At 52.4% G+C, this 21,902-nt stretch overlaps 1 protein-coding gene across 1 annotated transcript in view; it reads right to left on the minus strand.

Moving 5' to 3' along the window:
• Positions 1–21,902, minus strand: part of PKD1 (polycystin 1, transient receptor potential channel interacting) — a 58,790-nt gene that overhangs the window by 9,437 nt on the left and 27,451 nt on the right. Inside the window, exons 18-35 of the mRNA XM_019473960.1 lie at positions 19,981–20,124; positions 18,441–18,720; positions 16,674–16,890; positions 14,739–14,889; positions 13,594–13,746; positions 11,163–11,307; positions 9,704–10,306; positions 9,044–9,200; positions 7,371–7,623; positions 6,520–6,715; positions 5,231–5,401; positions 4,613–4,756; positions 4,060–4,270; positions 3,572–3,698; positions 2,057–2,173; positions 1,588–1,637; positions 1,207–1,409; positions 486–591 (exon numbers count right to left, since the gene is read on the minus strand). Of these exons, the coding sequence (XP_019329505.1) occupies positions 486–591; positions 1,207–1,409; positions 1,588–1,637; positions 2,057–2,173; positions 3,572–3,698; positions 4,060–4,270; positions 4,613–4,756; positions 5,231–5,401; positions 6,520–6,715; positions 7,371–7,623; positions 9,044–9,200; positions 9,704–10,306; positions 11,163–11,307; positions 13,594–13,746; positions 14,739–14,889; positions 16,674–16,890; positions 18,441–18,720; positions 19,981–20,124 (3,428 nt within the window). The remainder of the gene's footprint in view (positions 1–485; positions 592–1,206; positions 1,410–1,587; positions 1,638–2,056; positions 2,174–3,571; positions 3,699–4,059; positions 4,271–4,612; positions 4,757–5,230; positions 5,402–6,519; positions 6,716–7,370; positions 7,624–9,043; positions 9,201–9,703; positions 10,307–11,162; positions 11,308–13,593; positions 13,747–14,738; positions 14,890–16,673; positions 16,891–18,440; positions 18,721–19,980; positions 20,125–21,902) is intronic.

Raw genomic sequence — 21,902 nt, forward strand, 5'->3', positions numbered from 1 at the left:
AAAGTCTTTCCCCTCCCTTGATCTGCTGCTTTGCATTGGCTACCCAGCGGTGAGCTGCCAGCCCAGCTGGGTGGTGATCAGGGTCCCAAAGCAGGGTGCTCTGGGCACAATAACACAACAGAGATTCAACCCCCCTTCTCCCTCCCGTCAGTGCCGTGAAGCGAACCCACATCCCGGCACTCTGTCGGCAGTCCACAAAGCTCTGGAGACACATCTTCAGCTGGCACTTTAAGGGGATATTCCAGGTGGCTCCTGGCAGCAGTGCCCTCCTGGAGCTCTGGCTGCGGGGGCCACAGGAATCATGGCCAGGAAGAACATAGTGACTTGTGACAAGGCTGACCCAGGCATTTGCAATGTCACAAAGCCCAGCTCAGCTCACTGTGGCTGGGTGTCACCAGCCATTGCGGAGCTGGGTGGGAGGGCAAGGGACAGGAGGCCTTGGCTCAGTTGCCTTGTCTGGGGGACTCTGCTCCCTGAATACTTACAGGCCTGAGATTAGATCTGTTTCAGCCCTCATGTACGGCCCTAGGTCCTGGGAGTGGGAGATGCCGCTAGCTCCATCTGCCAGGATCTGCCGGATCAGATCCTCATCTGGGGAAAGAGAGTGCAAACACCATTGGCAGGAGCACAGCACACAGTGCTGCACCGGGGTGGTTCTGCGCTGCTCCGGCTCAGCCGGCCACCTTTGTGGAGCTGGGGAGGAGGAGGGCCAGGGTGAGGTCCTTTTCCATGGGACAGCCCTCCCCTCCTCCCCGTCTTCCAGCTCCTGCCTATCCCAGCTTGGCTATGGAGCCTAGCATGAAACTGCTGGTATAGGAGGCCAAGTTCTTCTCCTTCTCCAGCCATTTACAGAGGTTCAGAGACACACTGTGGCCTTGCAACCAGTGAAGCAGTGCTGGTTGCTTGCAACATTCAGATCCCACGGGAACACACCTCTCCTTGCTCCCAGTCTGCCGGCAGGATGGTGACCACTCACTTCACACTGATCCACATCAGGATTTCTGCTTTCCCAGACTGAAATCCCCATTAAGAAAATACGACCCTCCTCCTCTGCCCTTCAAGTTGAAGCCAGTGGTGATGGTGCCAGGCTCTGCTATTCTGCCTTCTCCAGAGCTGAGTCAGAGCTCCTAGGGACCAGATTGCTCCTCCTGCACTTCCCTGGGGCACTCAAACCCTGGCACAGAGCAATGCTACTCACGCACCCACCTGAGGCAGAGAAATATCGAGGCTGTCCCTGGTGAACGCCAAGCGACAAGCTGTCCTCCTCAGTTGCCAATGGAGCCTCGAGTCCAAGGTGGCGGCTGGCCCGGCCTCTCTTCAGCTTCTGGATGGTGTTGCCCATGATGGAGGGGTCGCTGAGGAGGTCTGGCCAGCTGAGCAGGGCCTCGCTGGAGGGCCACCGCACGAGGCTGCAGGAAAACAGAGGAATGGGTGCAATCAGGTACGGGTGGGGAATGGGAAGCATGAGAAAAGCAACTGTGCTAGGACTTCCTAGAAGGGAAACAGCTGTAGGAGCACAACCCCAGTCTACCAAAGCAGAAAGCTACACTAAACTCCTACTTGCTCCATCCCCAGAAGCCTACTTACCTTTTGGAGTCCTCCAAGAACAGATCTGTTTTGGTTTGCTCAGAGAAGGCCTGCGGAGGAAGCGGAGGCATTTCAGGCACATGACACTGGTTTGTGCCTGGTTAAAACAGTGTGTTGTTAACATCAGGGGTCACTGGAAACCTGGAGCCTGATCTGCTATTAGCCCTGGGTCCACACCTCCAGGAGCCTGCTCTCCTCCAGAGATAACGCCCAGGCACGCTGGGAAGATCCATGCTCACAGACACAGAGCAGTAGCTGGAGACAGCTTGTGCTCAGTACCCGGGACTGGCCTGGGCAGAGATGCAGGTGAGGGATGAAGGGCTGTGGCTCTCCCCCATCACTGGTATTTGCCAGAGGCACTTGAGTGCATCAGTTCTTGCACTGACAGCTGTGGATGTACACTGTGTCCGCACAGGGGAGCGCACAGACCCATACAGCCTGTCCAGCTTTCAGGTGGGAAGCAGGTTACCTCTGCCCGGAGCCCAGGGAAGGTGGGAAAGGAGCTGTCGAGGATTGAGGAGTCCAGGTAGTTGTCGATCTCCAAGGACTGCTGGTCTGAGTGAGTCAGTGTGTGGTTGATGGAGACCTGCAGGAGACAAGAAGGCTTGAGCAGAAGAGGGAGGGATGGAGGTGACAATGCCACGGTGGCTCAGAGCCCTGCTGCTCAGTGGCTCCCATCAGCTCCCTACTCTGCTGGGGAGCTCCACGCTTGTGCAGGCAGGGCTGCCCAGCGGGGCTGAGAACAGGCACATGCACATCCTCCACTGCCTCCTACGCACCTTGGGCACTTGCACCCTCACGTACCACAGCCCACTGCTATCTAGGCTGTCCCAGGTACGAGTTCCCAGGAAGCCACATGAGTTTGCAACCTCCTGCAAAGCAGGGAGTGCTTACAGGAACAAGAAATATCAGACACATTTGCTGCTCATCAGTCACTGAGCAGCTGGCTGCAGGATTTAATGGGGCTGCTAATTGTGTCTAACTAGTCATTAAATCCCCAGCTAATCCTTTCACAGCTGCCTAACCACAGCTCTGCTCAGACAGCTGAGTTTGTACCCAGGGTAGGCATTTCATTAGCAATGCTCCACTGAGCATCTCTCAAGCTCCTGCCAATGCAGCTAAGGGTCATACCTTTAAACGGCATTTGGGTACCTATCACATACCGAAATCAAGAGGGAGTAAGTGCCTAAACAGCTTTTAAAATTTGCCCTTTTGGTCTCTGTCTGGGCATTGTCAGCATCCAGGCAGTGATCTGTCCCTCTAAGGCCAGGGGCTGCTCCCAGCTCAAGAGGGAGGCAGAGACTTGCTAAGAGCAAGGATCTGGCCATGGTGCAGGGCAGCACAGAGGCACAACTGGGAAAGTGCAGAGACCAGCTGGAGAAGTGATGTACCACAGAGGGCAGAATCTAGCCTCAGATGAACAAACCTGGTGGCATCACACCCATCTGGGCAGCCTGCAACTACTTCTCCTCATTACCTTGCCACGAGCCATCCGGAAGAGAAATAAAATGACCAGGTAGAGAGGGTAGACCACCACGCTGGACACCAGACCAACAGCCACTGTGTCCACATTAACAGGGATCAGGTTGGACCCCCCCCCCCCCCCCCCCCCCCCCCCCCCCCCCCCCCCCCCCCCCCCCCCCCCCCCCCCCCCCCCCCCCCCCACATACCGAAATCAAGAGGGAGTAAGTGCCTAAACAGCTTTTAAAATTTGCCCTTTTGGTCTCTGTCTGGGCATTGTCAGCATCCAGGCAGTGATCTGTCCCTCTAAGGCCAGGGGCTGCTCCCAGCTCAAGAGGGAGGCAGAGACTTGCTAAGAGCAAGGATCTGGCCATGGTGCAGGGCAGCACAGAGGCACAACTGGGAAAGTGCAGAGACCAGCTGGAGAAGTGATGTACCACAAAGGGCAGAATCTAGCCTCAGATGAACAAACCTGGTGGCATCACACCCATCTGGGCAGCCTGCAACTACTTCTCCTCATTACCTTGCCACGAGCCATCCGGAAGAGAAATAAAATGACCAGGTAGAGAGGGTAGACCACCACGCTGGACACCAGACCAACAGCCACTGTGTCCACATTAACAGGGATCAGGTTGGAAACGGCCCCATTGCTGGAGAGAATCAAGAGAGATCAGAGCCCGGTGTTAGCAGGGTTGCCAGCTAAGCAAGGAGTGAGACAAAATTACACAACCTGGCATTTCAGATGTGCAGAGAAAGAAATGAGCATGGGCTGTGCTGACAGATGACACAGCAAAACCAGGTAAGGGGGAAAGCTGATCAGGTTGTCCTTGGTCATCCATCATCCATGTCCTGGTCCCAGATTCTTTGGAACGGGAAGGGCAGACTCAAGGCCACAAGCAAGACAGCTATTCCCAGCAGACGTAAGGTCTGTCCTGCCCTATGTAATGGGACGCGCAGGAGGGGCCCTGAGGAGGTAAGAGACTGGCCAGAGCACCAAGGGACACAGCGCACCTGAGGTGTACGTTCCCCACCACGCCGTACCACACAGCATTGGCACAGAGGAAGAGGAAGATGAGGAGGGAGCAGCAGGTGGCTCTCTGGACACGGGTGAAGCGGCTGCGAGGTGGGCGGTCCCACATGGACAGCCAGACGTGCTTCTCAAAGAAACCTCGCTGCAACTCTGCTATGAAGATCCGGGAGAAGCTCCTCAGCTCTGTCTCACCTGAGCACAAAAAGAGAGAGACTCTCAGGGCCAGCTGAACCGCAGAGGGGACCCTGCTGGGCCTGCCACGGTCACTCCTTGCAGACTGATAGTCAAGGAAGTATCCACACTGCATCTATATGGTCCCTCCTGCACAGCTGGGTCCTTGCCATGCCTTGCCATGTCCACAAAGGACCCAGCAGAGCACGTGGCTGCGCAAGGCATCAATGCAGTGAGGAAGAGCCAGTGTGCAGGCTCTATGGTCTCTCTGCAGTCTCCTGCTGTGTGCCCTTCCTCAACGCAATGAGAACTGCCATGCTGCTCAGCCATCCCAGCCCCACGCCCCAGGGACTGAGCACTCACTGGCAGCATAAACCTCCTTCTCCACCATGCCATCGTTCTCTTCACTCTCCACTGACAGCCAGTCATTCACCAGGAAGAAGTAGCTCTTGCTGCTCTGCAGGTCCCGGACTATGACGTGCTGCAGGTACCAAGAGGGGCTGAGTCCTAAAAGTTAAGAGATGAAGAAATGCGTTTCATGGCAGACATTGCCTGTGTGGACCTGCAAAGCCAAGAGGGCAAGACAAGAGCCCCTCAGTGGGACGGCAGCAGTTACCCTGTGACACTATCTTCATCAGTGGGAACTGCACAGTCCCCAAGAGAAGGCCTGGCATAGCCAGGTCACCTCCTAGGCTGTACGGACATTTACAGACACTGTCACAGCACATCGCATCGTATGTGTATGGGATTACAGCTGACCAGCCTGCAGACTTCCCCATGATGGAGACTCCACATCCTCCCGCCCAGCAATCTTCCCCCAAGCCAGTGGGTCACCATGGTCTCCCATCAGGGTTAGTCCAGACTGTAGGACCAGGTACCTCTCTCCTGGCCCAGGCACCAGGCGGAGCAGAGCCTGGTTCTGACCTGGGATGTGTCTGACCATCAGGCTGCCTCAGGCCCACACACCCGCTCACGTCTCACCTTTATTGTCGTGCCAAATGCGGATGCGCCAGATGCTCCCCAGACTCCGCTCCGTTGCGATCTGAAACACGTCGAGGCTGTTGCGGTGGAAGGCGTTTTCTCCATCCAGATGTCTGTGACCACTTTTATTGTCTACACCATACAGGGCGATCCCCACGTGGGCCGTGGTACCTGGCAGAGTTAATGGGGCTCAGTTAGGGAAGTCCACCCAAGGTGGAGCTGTTCCCCAGCCCTGCCTTCCTGCCAGTGACCTGGTACTAGATGCAATGGCCCTTCAGGGGGGCCACCTGGAGACTTCCTGGAGGAAGGAATGTGCTCAACAGCCATCCCACACCCAGGGATAGTGTTACACACAGCCTGGAGGGCAGCTGCTCAGATTAGCCTGGTGCATGGACCTTGGCGTGCTCATGATCTTCCTCTTTGGAGGGGACTGAATCTGACATTCCTTGCCTTGCTAACACTCTAATGGGAGGAGACGTTTATTCTGGATGTTTTTTCCACCAAGTAGTTGAAAGACTTGTTTTCTTTGACTTCTCTCTGGTAACAGTTGCCAGAGGCTCCTTGGTCCACCTGCTCAACCTGGATGATCCTTGGGTGGCTTCGGGAGAAAGCTGCTGCCAGTGAAACCAGTGGTTACACCAAGATCAATGGGAGCATGTTTCTGGCAGCGACATGGTGGCACTCCACCTCCGTCCTTGCTTAGAGCTTCCACATCCCAACTGCCCAGATTTCCAAGTCCAGGATGATGTTTCTGGCAGCTCTAGCCTCAAACCCAGCCCCGGATCAGAAAGCCAAGCTTTCTGCCTTCATGCCGCTGGGAAAGATTCAGACGGCAAAACAAAATGACGGGTGCTGGAGCACAGCAAAATAGTCCATCTAAAGGGCCCACAAGGCCTGGATGCTTCTGCAGAAGAGGGTCAGAAGTGAGAAACAATCGCTGCCTCTTGGCTGTTCCTGCAACCACAGCCCCATCAGGGAAAACAGGGTGGGGGTATTTCTATACTGGGTAGTTCCTTCCAGCAGCAGTTGCTTGTCCCACCCCAACAGCAAGCGGTGGGGCAGCATGCTCTTCTCCACAGCTCTTGACCTGCCCCATCATCACACAATAAAAACTATGAATGCTGTGGGAAGCCCTGAACTGACTGTCTGCTCAGTGCTGCTCCAAACACCAGCTCAGCTCTGGGCCCTGCAGGGAAACATTTGGTGCATGATGTGCTGAGGTGAGATCTCAGGGGAACTACACAGATGTCACCCTAGGAACCAAGCACAGGAGTAGACTATGGGCTAACCTGATCCTCTGCCCCAGCCAGTTTTCACCAGGATCTCATATTTGTACAGCCCGTTCTTGCCGCAGAAGGGAATCACCCCCACTCGGTTAATGTCAATCATGTCCAGCTTGTGCACGATCAGTGCAGCCACTGAGTAGGTCACAAAGCAGACGGCACATGTCAGCAGAACGATGTAGTTGAGACCTGGGCCTGGAGCCTAAAAGAAAAGAAGTACGTTGCAAGGCACTCTCCTTCCCCAGGAGGAACCCCCCTCATTCCCCAGGAGTCATGCCGCCTTCTTCCTGGCTATAATTATCAGTCACACACATGACACCACATGGAAATAGAGAGACCTGTCCCTGCACAGACTGTGTGCTCACAGCCCTGCGGAACAACTGCAGCAGCCGGCTGAAGCTGCTGCAGCAGCTGCCGAGAGCTCTCTGCTCCCACTTACGTCACACCGACAGCTAGAAAAAGCCTGAACGCCCCTGGGAGGCAGGGAGCAGCTGGCAGGTGCAAGCTCGCTGGGATAAAACAGTGCTGGGTGACAGCTGGGAGGAGCATTTGGCATCTCACTAAGAGGTGAACACGCTGCGAGGTGTCCAGAATAGAGAATAAAGCCATCTGCAAAGGTCTGTTTTTAGCAGCGGCAGCCAGGATTCATGATCAGAGGACACAGCCCCTCTGTGAGCTGTGCCCATCTGCAGCTCCCAAAGGCTCTCAGGTACTTGTGCTGGTCTGCCAGCCGAGCACAGGTCAGCCATGACCCAGCTTGAACGTGAAGCCGACAGGAGCCCAAGGCTTTCCTCTAGGTGACAACAATCTGCTCAGCGTGTGGCAATGCTGCACAGCCTCTGCTGTGTTTTACTCACAGGAAAGATGAACTGGACAGAGTTTGGGGGGACAAACAGGCTGGCCCCGAAGGCGGTGAGGTGCTGGGTTAAGCACACAGCCTGGTCTGGCCTGGTCTCTTCCAGCGGGATGATGCCTTCTGTCTTCCACCGTTTCTCCTGCTCGCTGAAGTACTGGCAGAGGGAGGTGTACAGCCCCAGAGTCACCTCCACCGGGGACCAGCTGAAATGGTTTGTGATGTTGAAGTAGTATTTCTGGATGGTGTCATCCGTTCTGGAGAAGGGAAAGACAGCAAGGAGACATTATTAACCTGCCTGCTGAAGGGACACAAACCCCGTTCTGATGGATGTATGCCCATGGAAAGCACCCTGCTGCAGGGACAGGTAAGCACAAAATGTGGAGGAAAAGCCCAGTGAACGTGGTGTAATTTACACCGCCCTCTGGCTGTGCAGAAACTCCGGGGTTCTACAGACCACTTGAATTCTTCTTTATCTCTCTATTATTTCAGCACCTGGAGCACTATGTTGCACATCCTCTTCTCTGTGCTGGCAGCCTTGCACAGCTCTCCCACCCGCCCTTCCCCGCGTCCCACTGACCCACACGACACTTCCATAGCAACTCAATGATTCCTGGCTGGGAGCAGATTTGCTCGTTACAACGGTTAATCCCTCTTTGAGCATCCTTTTACCAAAAGCCATGGAAGCTGTGTCAACTTACACAACAGTGGCTCCACTCTTGCCCCACCTATTCCCAAGCTGCCTATCTTTTCTTCTCAGATAATCATAGAATCATAGAATCATGCCTAGGAATGGCTCGTAAATAACACAAGGCATGAACACACACGCTCCCGGGAAAGGCAGCAAGTCAGCAACTGAAGTTACAAGAATGACTGCTCTGATGAAAAGAAGAGAGCTTTGCTGCAAAACCCAAGAGCACAACAGCAGTGCTTAATGAGCCCTGGCACACTCCAAGCAGCAGGCAAGCAGGGTGGACGGGAGCCCACGAGGGAACCTGCTTTCTCCTCCAGTCACATGTTGGGAAGACGAGCTGTGAGGATAGAAGTGCTTTTGTGAAGGTCACACTGCAGTTCAGGAACTAGGCTAACGTGTGGTGCTTTGCTCCGGGAAATGGTTTCATGAGCTGCATGGAGCAAGCCCTGAATGTGCAAAGGTCAGTGTGAGTCCCCTGGGGAAAGAGTCCTGGTAAAGATGGGCAGCTCTGGGATTGGTAGTGCACAGAGAATGAAGGTCTGGACAAGCAACAGACAAAGAGTCTACAGCAGCTGTTAGTTAAGTGAGCAGAGAAAAAAGGGCAGGGGGGGAGACTCACCACCAAGAGAGGCCATGGGTGAGGGTCATGATACTCACAGGGAACGTGATTTACAGCTCTAAAAAGGGGAACCCTCCCTCATCTGGATCAGAAAGGCAAATCACAGAGCAGCAGCAGATGTCTGGGAAGGAGGGAGTGCCAGGGTAGAAGAGGTGCCAATGCTGGGGTGTAGGAATAGCAGCTTGCAGCTGCCTGCCCAGGAGAGCTGTCTCCTCCAAGGACAGAGGAGCACTGTGGATAGCTACAACAGCACCAGCCCTGCAAAGCAGCCTGGCATAAGCCATGGCAAGGCCCTGAGCATCCCTCACGTGCATCCACAGGACAGCCTGGGGGTGACAGGGATTATAAGGGAGGCTTCTCTTACCTGGGTGAGGTGAAGAAGGTGTAGAGCTTGTGGTCACTTCCAGCCAGGGCATCCAGGCCAATTTTCTTAGAGGCACTGCAGTTGTGCTCGTTGGGCTCTGGTTCGTGGTGGAGATAAGCCATGATGAATGGCTCAGGCTCACTTGCAATATAGTGATCTGCATGGGGAGGGGGAGAAAAAACAGAAAGTACTTTATAAACACCAGGGAGAGATCGACCACAAGCCTGCTGCCAGCAGCGGATGTTCAGGGAGGATTATCAGGAATGCAGAAAGTCAGGAGAGATGCTTTTCCAGATTGCACTCTCTCAGTCTGCAGTTCAGGGGATCCCTGAGCAACAGACTCTGGATACCATTGTACCTGACCAAGACAGAGACAGGACAAACTCCCACCAGTGCTAATGTGGCTCAACGGAAGGGCTGGAAGAAGCAAAAGGCTTCTCAGTGCCAGAATCCACAAGCAAGGATTACACTGGGGACTGGATAATGCCCGTGACAGCCAGAGTCCTCAACCGTGCAGTGTGGAACTCGCTGGCTACACCTGGCATGCCCTCCCACACCAGTTATCTCTTGACACAGCTCTCCTCTGCTGCAGCACCCAGCCCTCCTCTCCCACGGGAAGAAATAGCAAAGAGCACAAAGAGTTGGATCTGTCTGCGCTACCATTCAGGACCCTGTAAGTGAGCTGGAAGTGCAGTCCTGCTTCTCTGTTGTTGCTCTCCATAGTCACAATTAGGTTCACAGATGTTCTTGCCTCGATGACTTCAGTGCCAGCAGAGAGATTGTCAGCATCTGTGTTGTTTGACACCATTACAGTGATGGCTTTCTCTGAGTCCAGGCTCCCAATGGGGATTTGCACCCCATTGTGTGTCTGAAACTCCATGGAGGCGACCTTTGTGGACACGGTGTAGTTACTGATGTAACCAAAAGGGAAAGGATTGGAGTCCACTTGGAACATGACTTGAATGACATCCGTCAGGTTGGAAAGGGTGGTGTTGAATGCCTGGGGGATGGAGAACTGGCAGTTTGGTGTGTTTTCGTAGCAAAGCAAGTTAAAGGGATCAGACCGCTTGCCTGTAGCCTTAATTTCTCCTCCCACCAATTCAAGGGGCTCTTCATTCAGCACTCGAGACTTCATGAGGATGCGCATCAGGCTGGAAGACAGGTGGTAGGCTTTGGGAGCTAGCAGCAAATTGTGGGAATCAGAAAGCAGTTCCTGGGGCTTGGATTCTTGTGAAACCGTATTGACAAGATGAATTAGGTCACCTGCCAGGAGAGAAATAAAGGTGCAAACAGAAGAAGTGGTAAATAGCCTAGATAACTGCTACAGTCTAGATAACATCTGACACCTTCCCAAAACAATCAGACAAGTCTTTCCTTACTGTCTTCTCACTGTAACTCTACACTGTGCACATGACCTTCCGCAGTGGAAGTGTTCAGTAGCCCATAGCTAAAAATAGAGCTGTCAGCAATTCCTGCAGGCTCTCGGCTAATCTACAAAGTTTGGTGGTGAATACTTAATCACCACAGACTTTATTTTCCTCCTGTGAAGTGACTAGAATGGCAGATTGGGAAACAGGCAAAGAATGGATAAAGCAAACATATGTTACTAAGTTTTTGCACTATAAAGTGCAGAACACTCAGAAATACATAACAAGGAGTGCAAAGAAGGTGCCTCTGCTTCCTCCCAGGGTAACCAAGTGGGAATTTCCACACAGTGTTCATGGGTGCCCCAGTGAAGTTTGGCAGCCTCCTCAGACTGCAACCAGGACGGCAAGCATCTGGAAGCCATAGCTGTTACTCATTTTTTACTAAAAAGAGAATTCCCTGGAGTATTAGTGAGTTTATTAACAACTGCCATATTTAAATGTCCACAGAGACAGCTGCCAAAGCCAGGACAACCCTGGGAAAAGTGCAGGGAGAAGAAAGTACTGGGGTGCCACACTCCAAAAGTTAGATGCAATTTTCCTAACAGCTTGAAAAGGCCAAACCGCTAACGGTACAGGAGAAAGCCTGCAAAGCTTTCCTCAGCCTACTTCTGCCCAGCACCCTGCGCAGGGAGACCTGTGCCCTCAGCAGTGCCTCGTCAACTGTCACCCATTTCTGCATGAACAAAACTGACCTGTGATGTTGAGAATGTTGTCGGCAATGCCAGTTGGTGTCACAGTGCCCTGGGTCGTTTCCCCTTGCAGAATGGTCATCATGGTCTCCAGCTTGTTCAAGGTCCTTGTCAGGCATGACTTGCAAAGCAGCTCCTTGCTCACCACCTGCAAAGGGAGACACAGTTTGATTCAGTAGGAACACTCCCAGGGAAAGACGAAGGCAGCTATAGGCAAGTTCAGCTGGCTCAGTCCTGCAAAGATCTGAGCATATTTGTTCAAACACCATTTGCACTCTCAAAGTCACCCCTGCTCTTTCCAGCCCCAGGGAGGTGACTGCAGAGACCACGGCTGCTCTGCTCACACTGAGAGATGCCAAGAAGTTGTTGGTGTCTCCAGGACTCTTCCATCCACCTCCCCTCACGTTACAATCTGCCAGCGTACAGGCAGGCATGCCAGGAGTCTGATGGAGCATGCATTAGGGCTGGAAAGAGCAATAAAGGGCAGCATATTCAAGTTCCCTGGAGTTCACTTGTAAGGACCAAGCACGTCTCCTGCTGTTGCATCTCATGAGCACCCCTTTGGGGCCATACATTATTCCTACAGAAATCAACCAGAGGGAGCTGGGTAGGATTCCTGCACCCACTCCGCTATCTTCAGTGGAAGCAGGATTTAGCCCTTACTGAATCTATTTCAGTGTCCAAATACTCCTGAAAGCTGTGGGAGGGATCCTGCCACTCAGGCATGATGGATGTCCTTCCCTCTGCTCCCAGATGTGTCCAAGAAACAGAATGTTCTAGCCATGGCCTGGAGCGCCCAGCACTCTTGAGGGCTGGATGGGAGGGACTGAGGCAACACATGGAAGCTGTTACCACAACCCCGTTCCTAGCTCTTATTCATCTTTTTTCTTTTAATCATCATAGGATTCAGACGTGATTCACCATATGTTTTGGTGAAGAATCAAAACAGCATCTGCAGGTCTAGAATTCCCCCTTTTCTGCTTTTATTTGTAAGTGATGAGAAGCGAGGACATACTATGTAAATTGGAGTCCACAAGGCACAGTCAGGTATCAAGGAGGTGGGGAAGAAAAAGGGTTATAGGGAGGAACCACCCAAGGAGCTACTGCTTAGGAAGGAGAATCTACTAAGAAGACTGAGATTCTTTTTTTTCCCCTCCAGGAGAAATTAATTTTGATTTTTCCTCTCCCCTGTAGGTAAAATCAAAAAAAGTATCAGCACTGATTGACACTTCTACAGGAAGAGGAATGTGTGAACTCCACACTAGTCTCAACCACTTGGGAAATTCTAGATTACTGTTTTTCTAAGCTTTTCATTCCAATCCAGAGCACAAACTAATCCTGGAACTTTTCCCGTGGAACAAAAATTCTATTTCTAGACCTAAGCTTCCACAGTGAGATCAAGTCGCAAGGCAAGAGCACGTGGGAGAGACAGAAACAAACCAATCCAGCATCGGAATGGGATGTGCCGAACCCCAAATCCCTGAACAAAGATGAACAGAAAGAAGGGATTTTTGAGGTTTACAGACTCTGAAGCAGAGAAAGGAGCAGCAGAATAGGGACTCAGTGGGTGGGATGCAGTAGTCTGTCCATCATTTCAATGACAGCCTCTTCCCGCTGAGCGAGGTTGCTGACCTGGCTGGGGAGGCGATGGGCAGCCAAGGCCAGGGTACCTGACTCCAGTCCTGAAAGCAAAGATTTGGGAGGGCGGGGAGGAAGAGCATGCCAGAGCCGACTGGCTGACCACCAAACCCCAAGCACATTATATAACTGGGCTCTCTTCCCTTTGCCCATCTGACAAAACACAGAAAGCCATTCCTAAATCCACCAGGCAGCAGCCCCAGCACAGGGGAGCAGAAACTGCGAGCTGGCTGGGGAACACAGCGCTTCCAGTCAGCAGCGGAGCAGAGCAGTGTTTCTAATCTTGTATGGTAGAAATAGGGCTGGAAGGAACGTCAGTCCTTGGCGCCGTCCCCTGGCTCAAGGCAGGTCCGGCTCTACTTGTGTTACTCCTGATGGGAGTCCAAGCCTGTCCTCAGAGATTCTGCAACTCCCCCAGCAATTTATTCCAGTGCTTCTTCAGTCTGTCGAGGCCTGTCCTACAGTCTCCATCTGCAAGTGAAGGAACCTACTTGCTAGCAAGCTGTCACACCAGGGCTGGTACAAGAGAAGAAGCACAGAGTTCTTAGGTGCTGTCTTCCAGCACATGAACACATCATCTTATCCATGCCTGCTAGATAGGTGGCACGGCGAGGGGCAAAGCTGACAACACTTAGGACATCACCACAGAAACCCTAATGATGTCAACGAGTGATACCTGTCCTCCCTGTGTGGTATGTGTGGGGGGGAGAGAGACAGGGAAGCAGAACAAGAATTGAAGAGCATCTAAGCTGCACCCGGAAGAGCAGGAGGCTGGAGGCGGTGATGGGGAACATACCGTGCACTGCGCCAAGGCAGCTGAGATCTGCTGGATGTCATCAACTGTGTTCACGTTCAGCGAGTTCAGGGTTTCTGTGATATTGTTGCGAGTCCAGGTCCGGAGTTCAAATTCATTCCCAGTCTCAGGTTCCAGAAGCATGGACCGCTCGTACTGGGGGGGAGAAAAGCAGGTAGAGTGAGGAAATGTATCAGGTTGTTTCAGGATGATGAGCTGTGCTGAAGTCACCTCTTCCCTGCACTCTGTATCTCCCTGCCTGTGCTACTCCCCAGAGGGTGATCTAATAAGCTGGTTTTTTCAGTAGAACTTCCTCAATTTCACTTGTGGTCTCCAAGCAATTATCTTAACAGCCTTGCACTTGACAGCTAAGTAGTACACCAGTGTGCAGCCCTTATCCAGCTAAGTACAGTGCGTGTGCTCAGGGGGATCGCCCCTGCCTGGCTTCCAGGCATGCAACAGGCTTTTATCAGGGAGGGAAGCATGAGTAGAGACCAGAATTCCTGCCCTGCCTATAGAGATGCACATGGAGGGACTGGGTCCTACTTTAGGTAGGCGTGAAAGTGAATGCTGCCAGGAGGATGATGCTCCTGCACTGTGGATTAAGAGCCTTGTATGCAGCCAGATCTTTCTACCTGCACTAGCTCAGCAGTCAGAACAAGGAGGTCTCCTTAGCACCCAGAGCAGCACCTGAGCAGCTACAGGGAGTTTCCAGCCTTGCTGAGTTGGAGTGGGGTGGCTGGCTCAGGGGAAGCAGGAAGGAGGTGGGGGAATTTGGGCTAAGATTTCTGTTTCTAAATTCAGTGTTTAGACTTGAGGTTGGCAGTAAAGAGGAAAAACTATCCGAATATGAGGGCAAAAAAGCTGGCTGCATGGGAGACACCCAGGCCACTGCCTTCTCTGGAACCTCTGTTTTATTTTGCAGCCCCTCTGCTTTCCCTGGTCATTGTGTGTCTGGAGCTTGTTACTCGTTTTGATGCATGAAAATAGCTTCAGCCCAGCTCCCAGCATGCACGTACACTGATTTACATGAAAAACTGTAGCATTAGTCATTTCCCTACATCACTGTACAAAACCTGGCCAAAGAACATTGCTGGCAATTGCAAGGCCTTCTGGAGGCCCCTCTTGGGCAGAGAGTGCTGCTTTACCTCATTTAGGATGGTGATGAGGGCCAGAGAGTACTCAATGACCTGTTGAGGGTCCCCTTGTTTCACTAAGCCCTGGAGCACGGTGTCAGTTTGATTGTAGAGCCAGTGGGAGAGGCTGGGGAACCCCTCGGGTAAGCTGATTTCCATGGAGCTGCCAAGGGAAAGAGGCATTTGGGTTAATGCAGACTATCAAATGGGGCTGGGGGAAGGGGACAGAATCTGCCCTTTAGCTGGGAAGGAAGACGAGGGGGAAAGCAGGTGGTTAAACAACAAAGACAGCATTACTGACGCCTGCCCTGGTGCCCAGTTTGCACCAGCTGTATGTAGGAACACCATGGACCTGAAGCCTGGTTCCTCACTGGTCCAGCTCTGTGAAGCTGCAGGTGGAGGATGCACACGGGTGCATTGAACCCAGAGGAGAAAATCCAGGTTTAGTTTGATGGAGCATAAAGAGCACTTAAAAACAGGGTCAGTGTGCTGGGAGGAGCTGCACTGCTTTTGGCGTCATTCCCTGGGGTCTGAGGAACAGCTGGGGGACAGATCCTCCTCCGCAGGCACTGCAGGACCGTGCGCTCCAGCCTGGGAGACCAGCACCACATGTACAGCACGGGGAGCTGCAAATCAGCCTCGAGAAGGAGCAGTCATAAAGCTCGGTCAGGCAGCAGAGACCAGCTCAGGATGCTGCCCTAAGACCTGTGGGCACTTGTGGCCTGCACAGAGCACACTGGAAACCAAGGGGTGTTTGCAGAAGGGATAACTGGGCTTTCACAGTACTGGCCCTGCTGAGACTCGAGCTGCAATCCCTTCCACCCTATTCAAATGCGCGTGCTCTCCACCTTGGCTACGTGAGACCTCCCTGGCTCTCAGCAGAAGGACACCAGGCCACCCGCAGCACCAGAGCTTGCTGCTGCCAACTCTCCTTTGAGGGCTCCTGATGTAGAGAAGGTGGCAGAGCACAGAGCACAGAGATCTTCTGAGAAAGTGACATCGTGCCTTCAAAGCAAGGTGTCACCAGGGAATTAAGGAGGTGGTCAGGAAAGCAGTAACTTACGGGAAAGTCTCCCCCTTGAGCAATGATCCACCAAGACTGGAATTCTCTGTATTGCACTTCTGCTGAGCCTCCCCTTGCCTTCCTGCCAACAGCCTCTTCCAGGAGGCAACCGTTTCACCCAGGATCTGCCAAGCCCTTCAGGACAGGGACCCGGTGGTCAAGCCCTAAGACTGTGATTCAGGAGCCTAGGCTGGGCACTGGTGCTGCCGTGTGAGCCCAGCCTGCAAGCGGTGGGTCTTACCGGTTAATGGCCACCACAGTCGCTCCCAGCTGGTCCCCTAAGACCTGTGGGCACTTGTGGCCTGCACAGAGCACACTGGAAACCAAGGGGTGTTTGCAGAAGGGATAACTGGGCTTTCACAGTACTGGCCCTGCTGAGACTCGAGCTGCAATCCCTTCCACCCTATTCAAATGCGCGTGCTCTCCACCTTGGCTACGTGAGACCTCCCTGGCTCTCAGCAGAAGGACACCAGGCCACCCGCAGCACCAGAGCTTGCTGCTGCCAACTCTCCTTTGAGGGCTCCTGATGTAGAGAAGGTGGCAGAGCACAGAGCATAGAGATCTTCTGAGAAAGTGACATCGTGCCTTCAAAGCAAGGTGTCACCAGGGAATTAAGGAGGTGGTCAGGAAAGCAGTAACTTACGGGAAAGTCTCCCCCTTGAGCAATGATCCACCAAGACTGGAATTCTCTGTATTGCACTTCTGCTGAGCCTCCCCTTGCCCTTCCTGCCACAGCCTCTTCCAGGAGGCAACCGTTTCACCCAGGATCTGCCAAGCCCTTCAGGACAGGGACCCGGTGGTCAAGCCCTAAGACTGTGATTCAGGAGCCTAGGCTGGGCACTGGTGCTGCCGTGTGAGCCCAGCCTGCAAGCGGTGGGTCTTACCGGTTAATGGCCACCACAGTCGCTCCCAGCTGGTCCTGAACAAGGACTGAGATGGACACCATGAAGCCACTCTCGTGAAAGCCTGGGGGCAGGAAGGCGCTGTGCTCGGCACGGCTGCCCTTGTACATGCAGAACTCATGGTAGTGCCCGGCCCTGAGGCGGGATGCCAGGAGGATGTACACCAGCGGGCCCTCCATGTCCTCCGTGTCTCGCCAGCCTGCAAAACAAACCCAAACAGGGGGTCTTGACGGGGCAAGGGCATGGGGGGGCTGCAGCCACCATCCCGAAACCCAGCCCATCTGTCAGAGCTGGCACTGCCTGGCAGTGTCCCTTCCCTCCCCTGGTGTGTCCCACCCTGCTCAGCCCTTCAGCATGGCATCTCCTCTTACTGCTGTCCCCAGCAAGGGGTCACCCTGCTCTGGCAGAGGGACAGACAGGTTGTCCCCACCATTAGGGGACGGCTTAAGGACTCTGCTGGGCTGGAGGGATGTCTCCAGGGCCTGCAATGTAAAGCTCTGACCCTCTTTGAATTTTTCTGATGTTTAGGGGTTTCTGCCTAGGTGTTTGGGTCCTGTAATATTTAAAGGGATTTGTGAAGAGTTCATGAGCAAAATAAAACTGGGAATAACTCTGCTGGGGCTGGGAACAGCACTGACCCAAGGCCACAGCTTCTGTGCAAGCCCTGCAAAGCCTGACGTTAGACAGAGGCTCAGCACAGCCCTCAGGCAGTTCAACACCTCAGGAACAACTGAGTCTAGGATAAAACCTGCACAAAGGTTTCCTTGGAGCTCCCAGGAATTATGGGGAGTCTTGTGGGAGCCGGGCAGTTGGGAAATTCACTGCGCATTTGCCAGTGAGCACCAGTGAAGGTGCTGGCTCTGCCAGGGCTCGCTGCACTGGACATCGACCAGTGGGTCTGTATCCTGTGTGTTTCACTTCAGCTTAAAAACAATCACTAAGAGCTAAAATTCCCACCACTCCAAAGATGTACTGATTTCATAATTATGGGGGTAGCTCAAAACATACCAAAGTTACAACCATATGATGCTGAATATACTTCTGCTTCTCCCCCAGCTTAAGCTGGGCTTTGGTGACCAGCCCCGCCAGAACCAGCAGAATTCATCATCTCCTCTGCAGCGTGGCTTCCCAGCATTTGTGCACAGACAGCATTAATCTCTAACACTAATCATTTGGGGAAATATGGTTTTCAGAGGCACTTATTCCTTGGCCCAAGGCTACAGGACGTCAGCCAGGCCACTTTTCCAAAGCTAGACTCGTTGTTGCTGTCTCTGCAGCTGGTTGAGAAGGTAACTGCCAGCGGGAACATCCAGCCCACATGGCAGAGAAGGCCCCAGTGCTTTGTCTTTTGACTCTTCCCACACATGTGTGACTCAGTTTTGGGCACCTATCTTCTTTTTCCTGCACTGAAATACCAGTTTCTTCTGCAAGTACTGTCCTGGCCTGGGTATCGCCATTCAGCTACATGGATTAGGATTTTAAAAAGTGCCTGCCTGCTACCATGAGTTTTAGAGCTCCATAATTTGGGTACACAAAGCTGCTCATGGTCCAAGCTTTGGGGATCAGAAATGGAAAGATCGACTTCTGAACTCAGCCCTGGTCAACAGTGTCCTGGGGTAGGAGCTCGGGGGAAAGAAAACATCCGTGGGAGGAAGGGCAGCTGGTAACACACTGGTCATGAGAAACCTTTGCCCATGAGGAGCAGAGAGGGCTGGCAGGTGCCCAGCACCGCTGTCTGTACGCTCTCACCTGCACACTCAAAGTGCACCTTTGCCATCAGTGCCCTGAGGGGTCCTTTGGGAGACAGTTGGCAGGATCCTCCAACGGGCGGCTGGTTTGGGAGCAGATCGATGGAGGCGAATCCTTCCTCCCCTGTTGTGAGGTCTGTGATGTGAAGGGTAAAAGTATATCCCTCCCCATCCTTCAGTGCCCCTTGCCTCAAGACCAGGTTCATTCCTGTGTCGCCAGTGGAGGTAGTTTTTTTGTCCAGGATGAGAGACTTGTTTTTAAAGCTGTGTGCTGCCCATCTCTATAGAGATGAAGAGGGGAAAGACAGGAGAGGTTTTGTTTAAATCTGAAGTTATGTCCTTAAAATGTTTTCAGATTGAGTCTCTTATAAAAAGTAACAGATTTCTAGTGGGAGCGTCTGCCAAATTTGCAGTTGATAATTCAGCTTTAGTCTTGTGTGCTACAGCAACAAGAACTGGAACCTTTCCAAAATGTCTGGTGGGAATATTTCCACTGTGAGATCTACTTTAGTCTCTAGGATTACATCACCCTCCGACAGAGTATTTCATAATAGAGAATACAAAACACAGGAAGTAAATTAAGTACTGGTGGAGTCTCCACGGGATACCATGTTTTATATGCTTCAAGCTGAACGTGTCCTGGATGGTTACTGTTAATAGCACAAATGTACAATTGTGATAACAACAGGAACCGTGAGATAGCCAGCCAGAAAATGCCATGCAAGTACATGTTGGGCTTGCTGGGAGCAATACAGACTAGCTCGCACAACAGGACTTCCACTTCTGAGACCTGCTTCATTCAACAGGTTGCAGAGATGCTGCATAGTGGAATCTGTAATTAGAAGAGGGCATGAGGGACTTGGGGGATCAGAAGAGACTGAACAACCTCTGCTTGAGCCACTAGAATAATGGGCAAAATGCCAATCAGCAGGGAGAAGAAAACACTTTACAGACCTCTTCTAGGAAAAAAGTGGCTCTTGTGTGACAAGAGCTGGTCACTCATGGGCTTGGCTTGAAAATGACCCAGCAAGGACTTGCCCTTGGGTAGGTCGAGACACTGATGGAAGACTGACAGGCCATGGGTCCCGCAGCCTGCAGGCACAACCCAGGGCAAAGGAAAGCTCTGGACATCTCATAGGGGGTCCAGCAGTTACAGGACACGGGGAACCTGCTTCACAGGCTCTCCTAGCCTCCTCCATGCTGCTGAGACACTGCACAGCACGCGGGAGCCCCATGTCACACCAGGCAAGCTCCGTGCAGGGCCTGTTTAAACTTCTGACTCTGCAAGCCAGTCCTGCAGCCAGTTCCAGGCACTGTGATGAAGAGAACAGTATCTGCCAGCCTTCTTCATCCACTCAGCCAGACCCAGCCTGCCACTGCATTTATGGTCAGAGATTGTTTCCCCTCCTTGTCTCTACGGTAATTTAGGTCCAGGACTTTATTTCTCACACAGATCTTCCCAGCCTGTCCTCTCCGACCCTCCCCTTCTCCCTGAAGTCCACCAAAGGTGAAGCAAAGACCAGTGTTGCTGATAACTTTACCCCAAGCTTGGAGTCGTTGTGACAGTTCTGGCAGGTCCCCTCCAGGAAGACGTAGGAGCTCTTGCTAACTTCGTAGACAGACTGAGCCTTGCAGGAAACACACTCCAGGGACACGATAGGGACTCCCCCCCTCTTGATGAATACCTGGGGAAGCAAAAGGCTCCATCAGAAGATCTGAGATAAAAACACAGACATCTAACAGGGAAGTAGACATCCCAGCACCTGGTTCTGCAAGGAGGAATTGCTCTGCACCAGTCCAGTCCGTGCTAAGGAAACAGCAGAAAGGGATTTCCAAGGGATTTCATGTCAGACTTAAGCTACATCACTTTTCTTACGCTGGCCAGTTCTGCTGCCACTGATTTTCAAGAGCCACCCAATGCCAAGCTGGGCCAATCCAGGTAATTCTGGATTTACTTTATTTACACTTTTTAACAACATAAATCACTTTCAAAATGTCCCTCTGGTTCCCTGTACTGAATTCCCAGCAAGTCCTGCTTGTGCTGTCGGGTGGGGATGATGCTAACTGAAGCACTTTGCTGTACCGACCACCTCAGGACAGCTGTTAACCCTACAAAAATGGGATCCGTGTTAGAGTTTGGAAAAGAGGAGCAGTCTAACTGGGAGGAGGAAAGCCTCCATTACAGCACAGACCAAACATCTGGTGAGCACCTGCCCTGGGAAACAACTGCAGCTCTCCTTTGTTTTCTGTGGGCCAAACTCTTGGTCCTGCCTCTGCAGCTGTGGGTGGGGTCACAGTAGATCTGCCGTGGACACAGGAGTGTGTCCCCGTCCTCGACTCAGAAGATTGCTAAATGGGAAGCGTTTACAGTCCAGGGTAACAGAGGGCTCAGGGCGAGCCAGGGAGCCTGGGTTTACTGAGGATGTGTTGCCCTGTGCAAAGCCAGGGCATGGTTCTGCTGTCTCCCCCATCCCTGCTCTGATCTACAGAGCTTGGACTAGAACCGCATGCCACGTTTCAGGACCTGACCCTTGGGCACGCTGCCTGTGCAGAACCATCACCATTTCCGACACTACCTATGTCCCGGAGAGACAGGAATGATGATAAAAATAGCCAGAAAACACAGTTCTTAGTGCGCATCAAACACATTTCGCTCTGCAGCCTGGAAGAACCACCTTCCCCAGAGAGCGGCACATTATTCCAGACTTTTAGCTCACATCTCAAGACGTCTACCACACCTCCCCGGCAAAGCACTCAGAGAGAGGAGAGCTTTAGAAGCACCAGTGGCTCAGACACAACGGCTGTTGAGCTCTGACCCCTGTACTTTGTCTAAATTCCTTTAATCCTCTAGGAAACGGGGTTGTCCAGCATTCAGCAGAGCCCTCTGCCCTGGCATAATGAATATTCTGAATTCAAAGAAAGACAGTAATGAAGACATTGTTTAATATGGCAGACTTTTAAAAGAGGATAAATATTCCACAGCACTAAGCCGGAGCGCATTGAAGCTTCATTCATTCCTACAGTATTTGCAAATTTCCTGCGACACTGGAATCATTGTTTTGCGCTCATGCATGGAAACCAGATAGTACGGAATGTCCTTGAAAGACTATCAATTTAATTTTTTACTTTTTATCCTCCAGCTTTGGTTTAAAACCCAGGCGGTAAGAGTTTCCACTTTCAGACTAACTATATCTCTAATTGCCAAATGCACCACGATGAATGCTTCTGACATAAACCATAACTGCTGTCGGACTGCAGATGCATTCAGTGTTAGGCTTAATTTGACATAAACAACATGCACTTAAAAAATCCTCCCTTAAAAAAAGTCAGAAACAGAGAAGAGAGGAACTGTTGACAGTAAAATTAAGTACCAGCTCTTAGGAAGCTCTCTCTGGGCAAAAGTCAGGGAAGAGCCTGGTGCTGTGACATGTGAAGAGCCCGGGACTGCACACAGTGGTGGAAG

This window comes from Aptenodytes forsteri, unplaced genomic scaffold (genome assembly GCF_000699145.1).
Source record: "Aptenodytes forsteri isolate BGI_AS27 unplaced genomic scaffold, ASM69914v1 Scaffold55, whole genome shotgun sequence".
Classification (NCBI taxonomy): Eukaryota; Metazoa; Chordata; class Aves; order Sphenisciformes; family Spheniscidae; genus Aptenodytes; species Aptenodytes forsteri.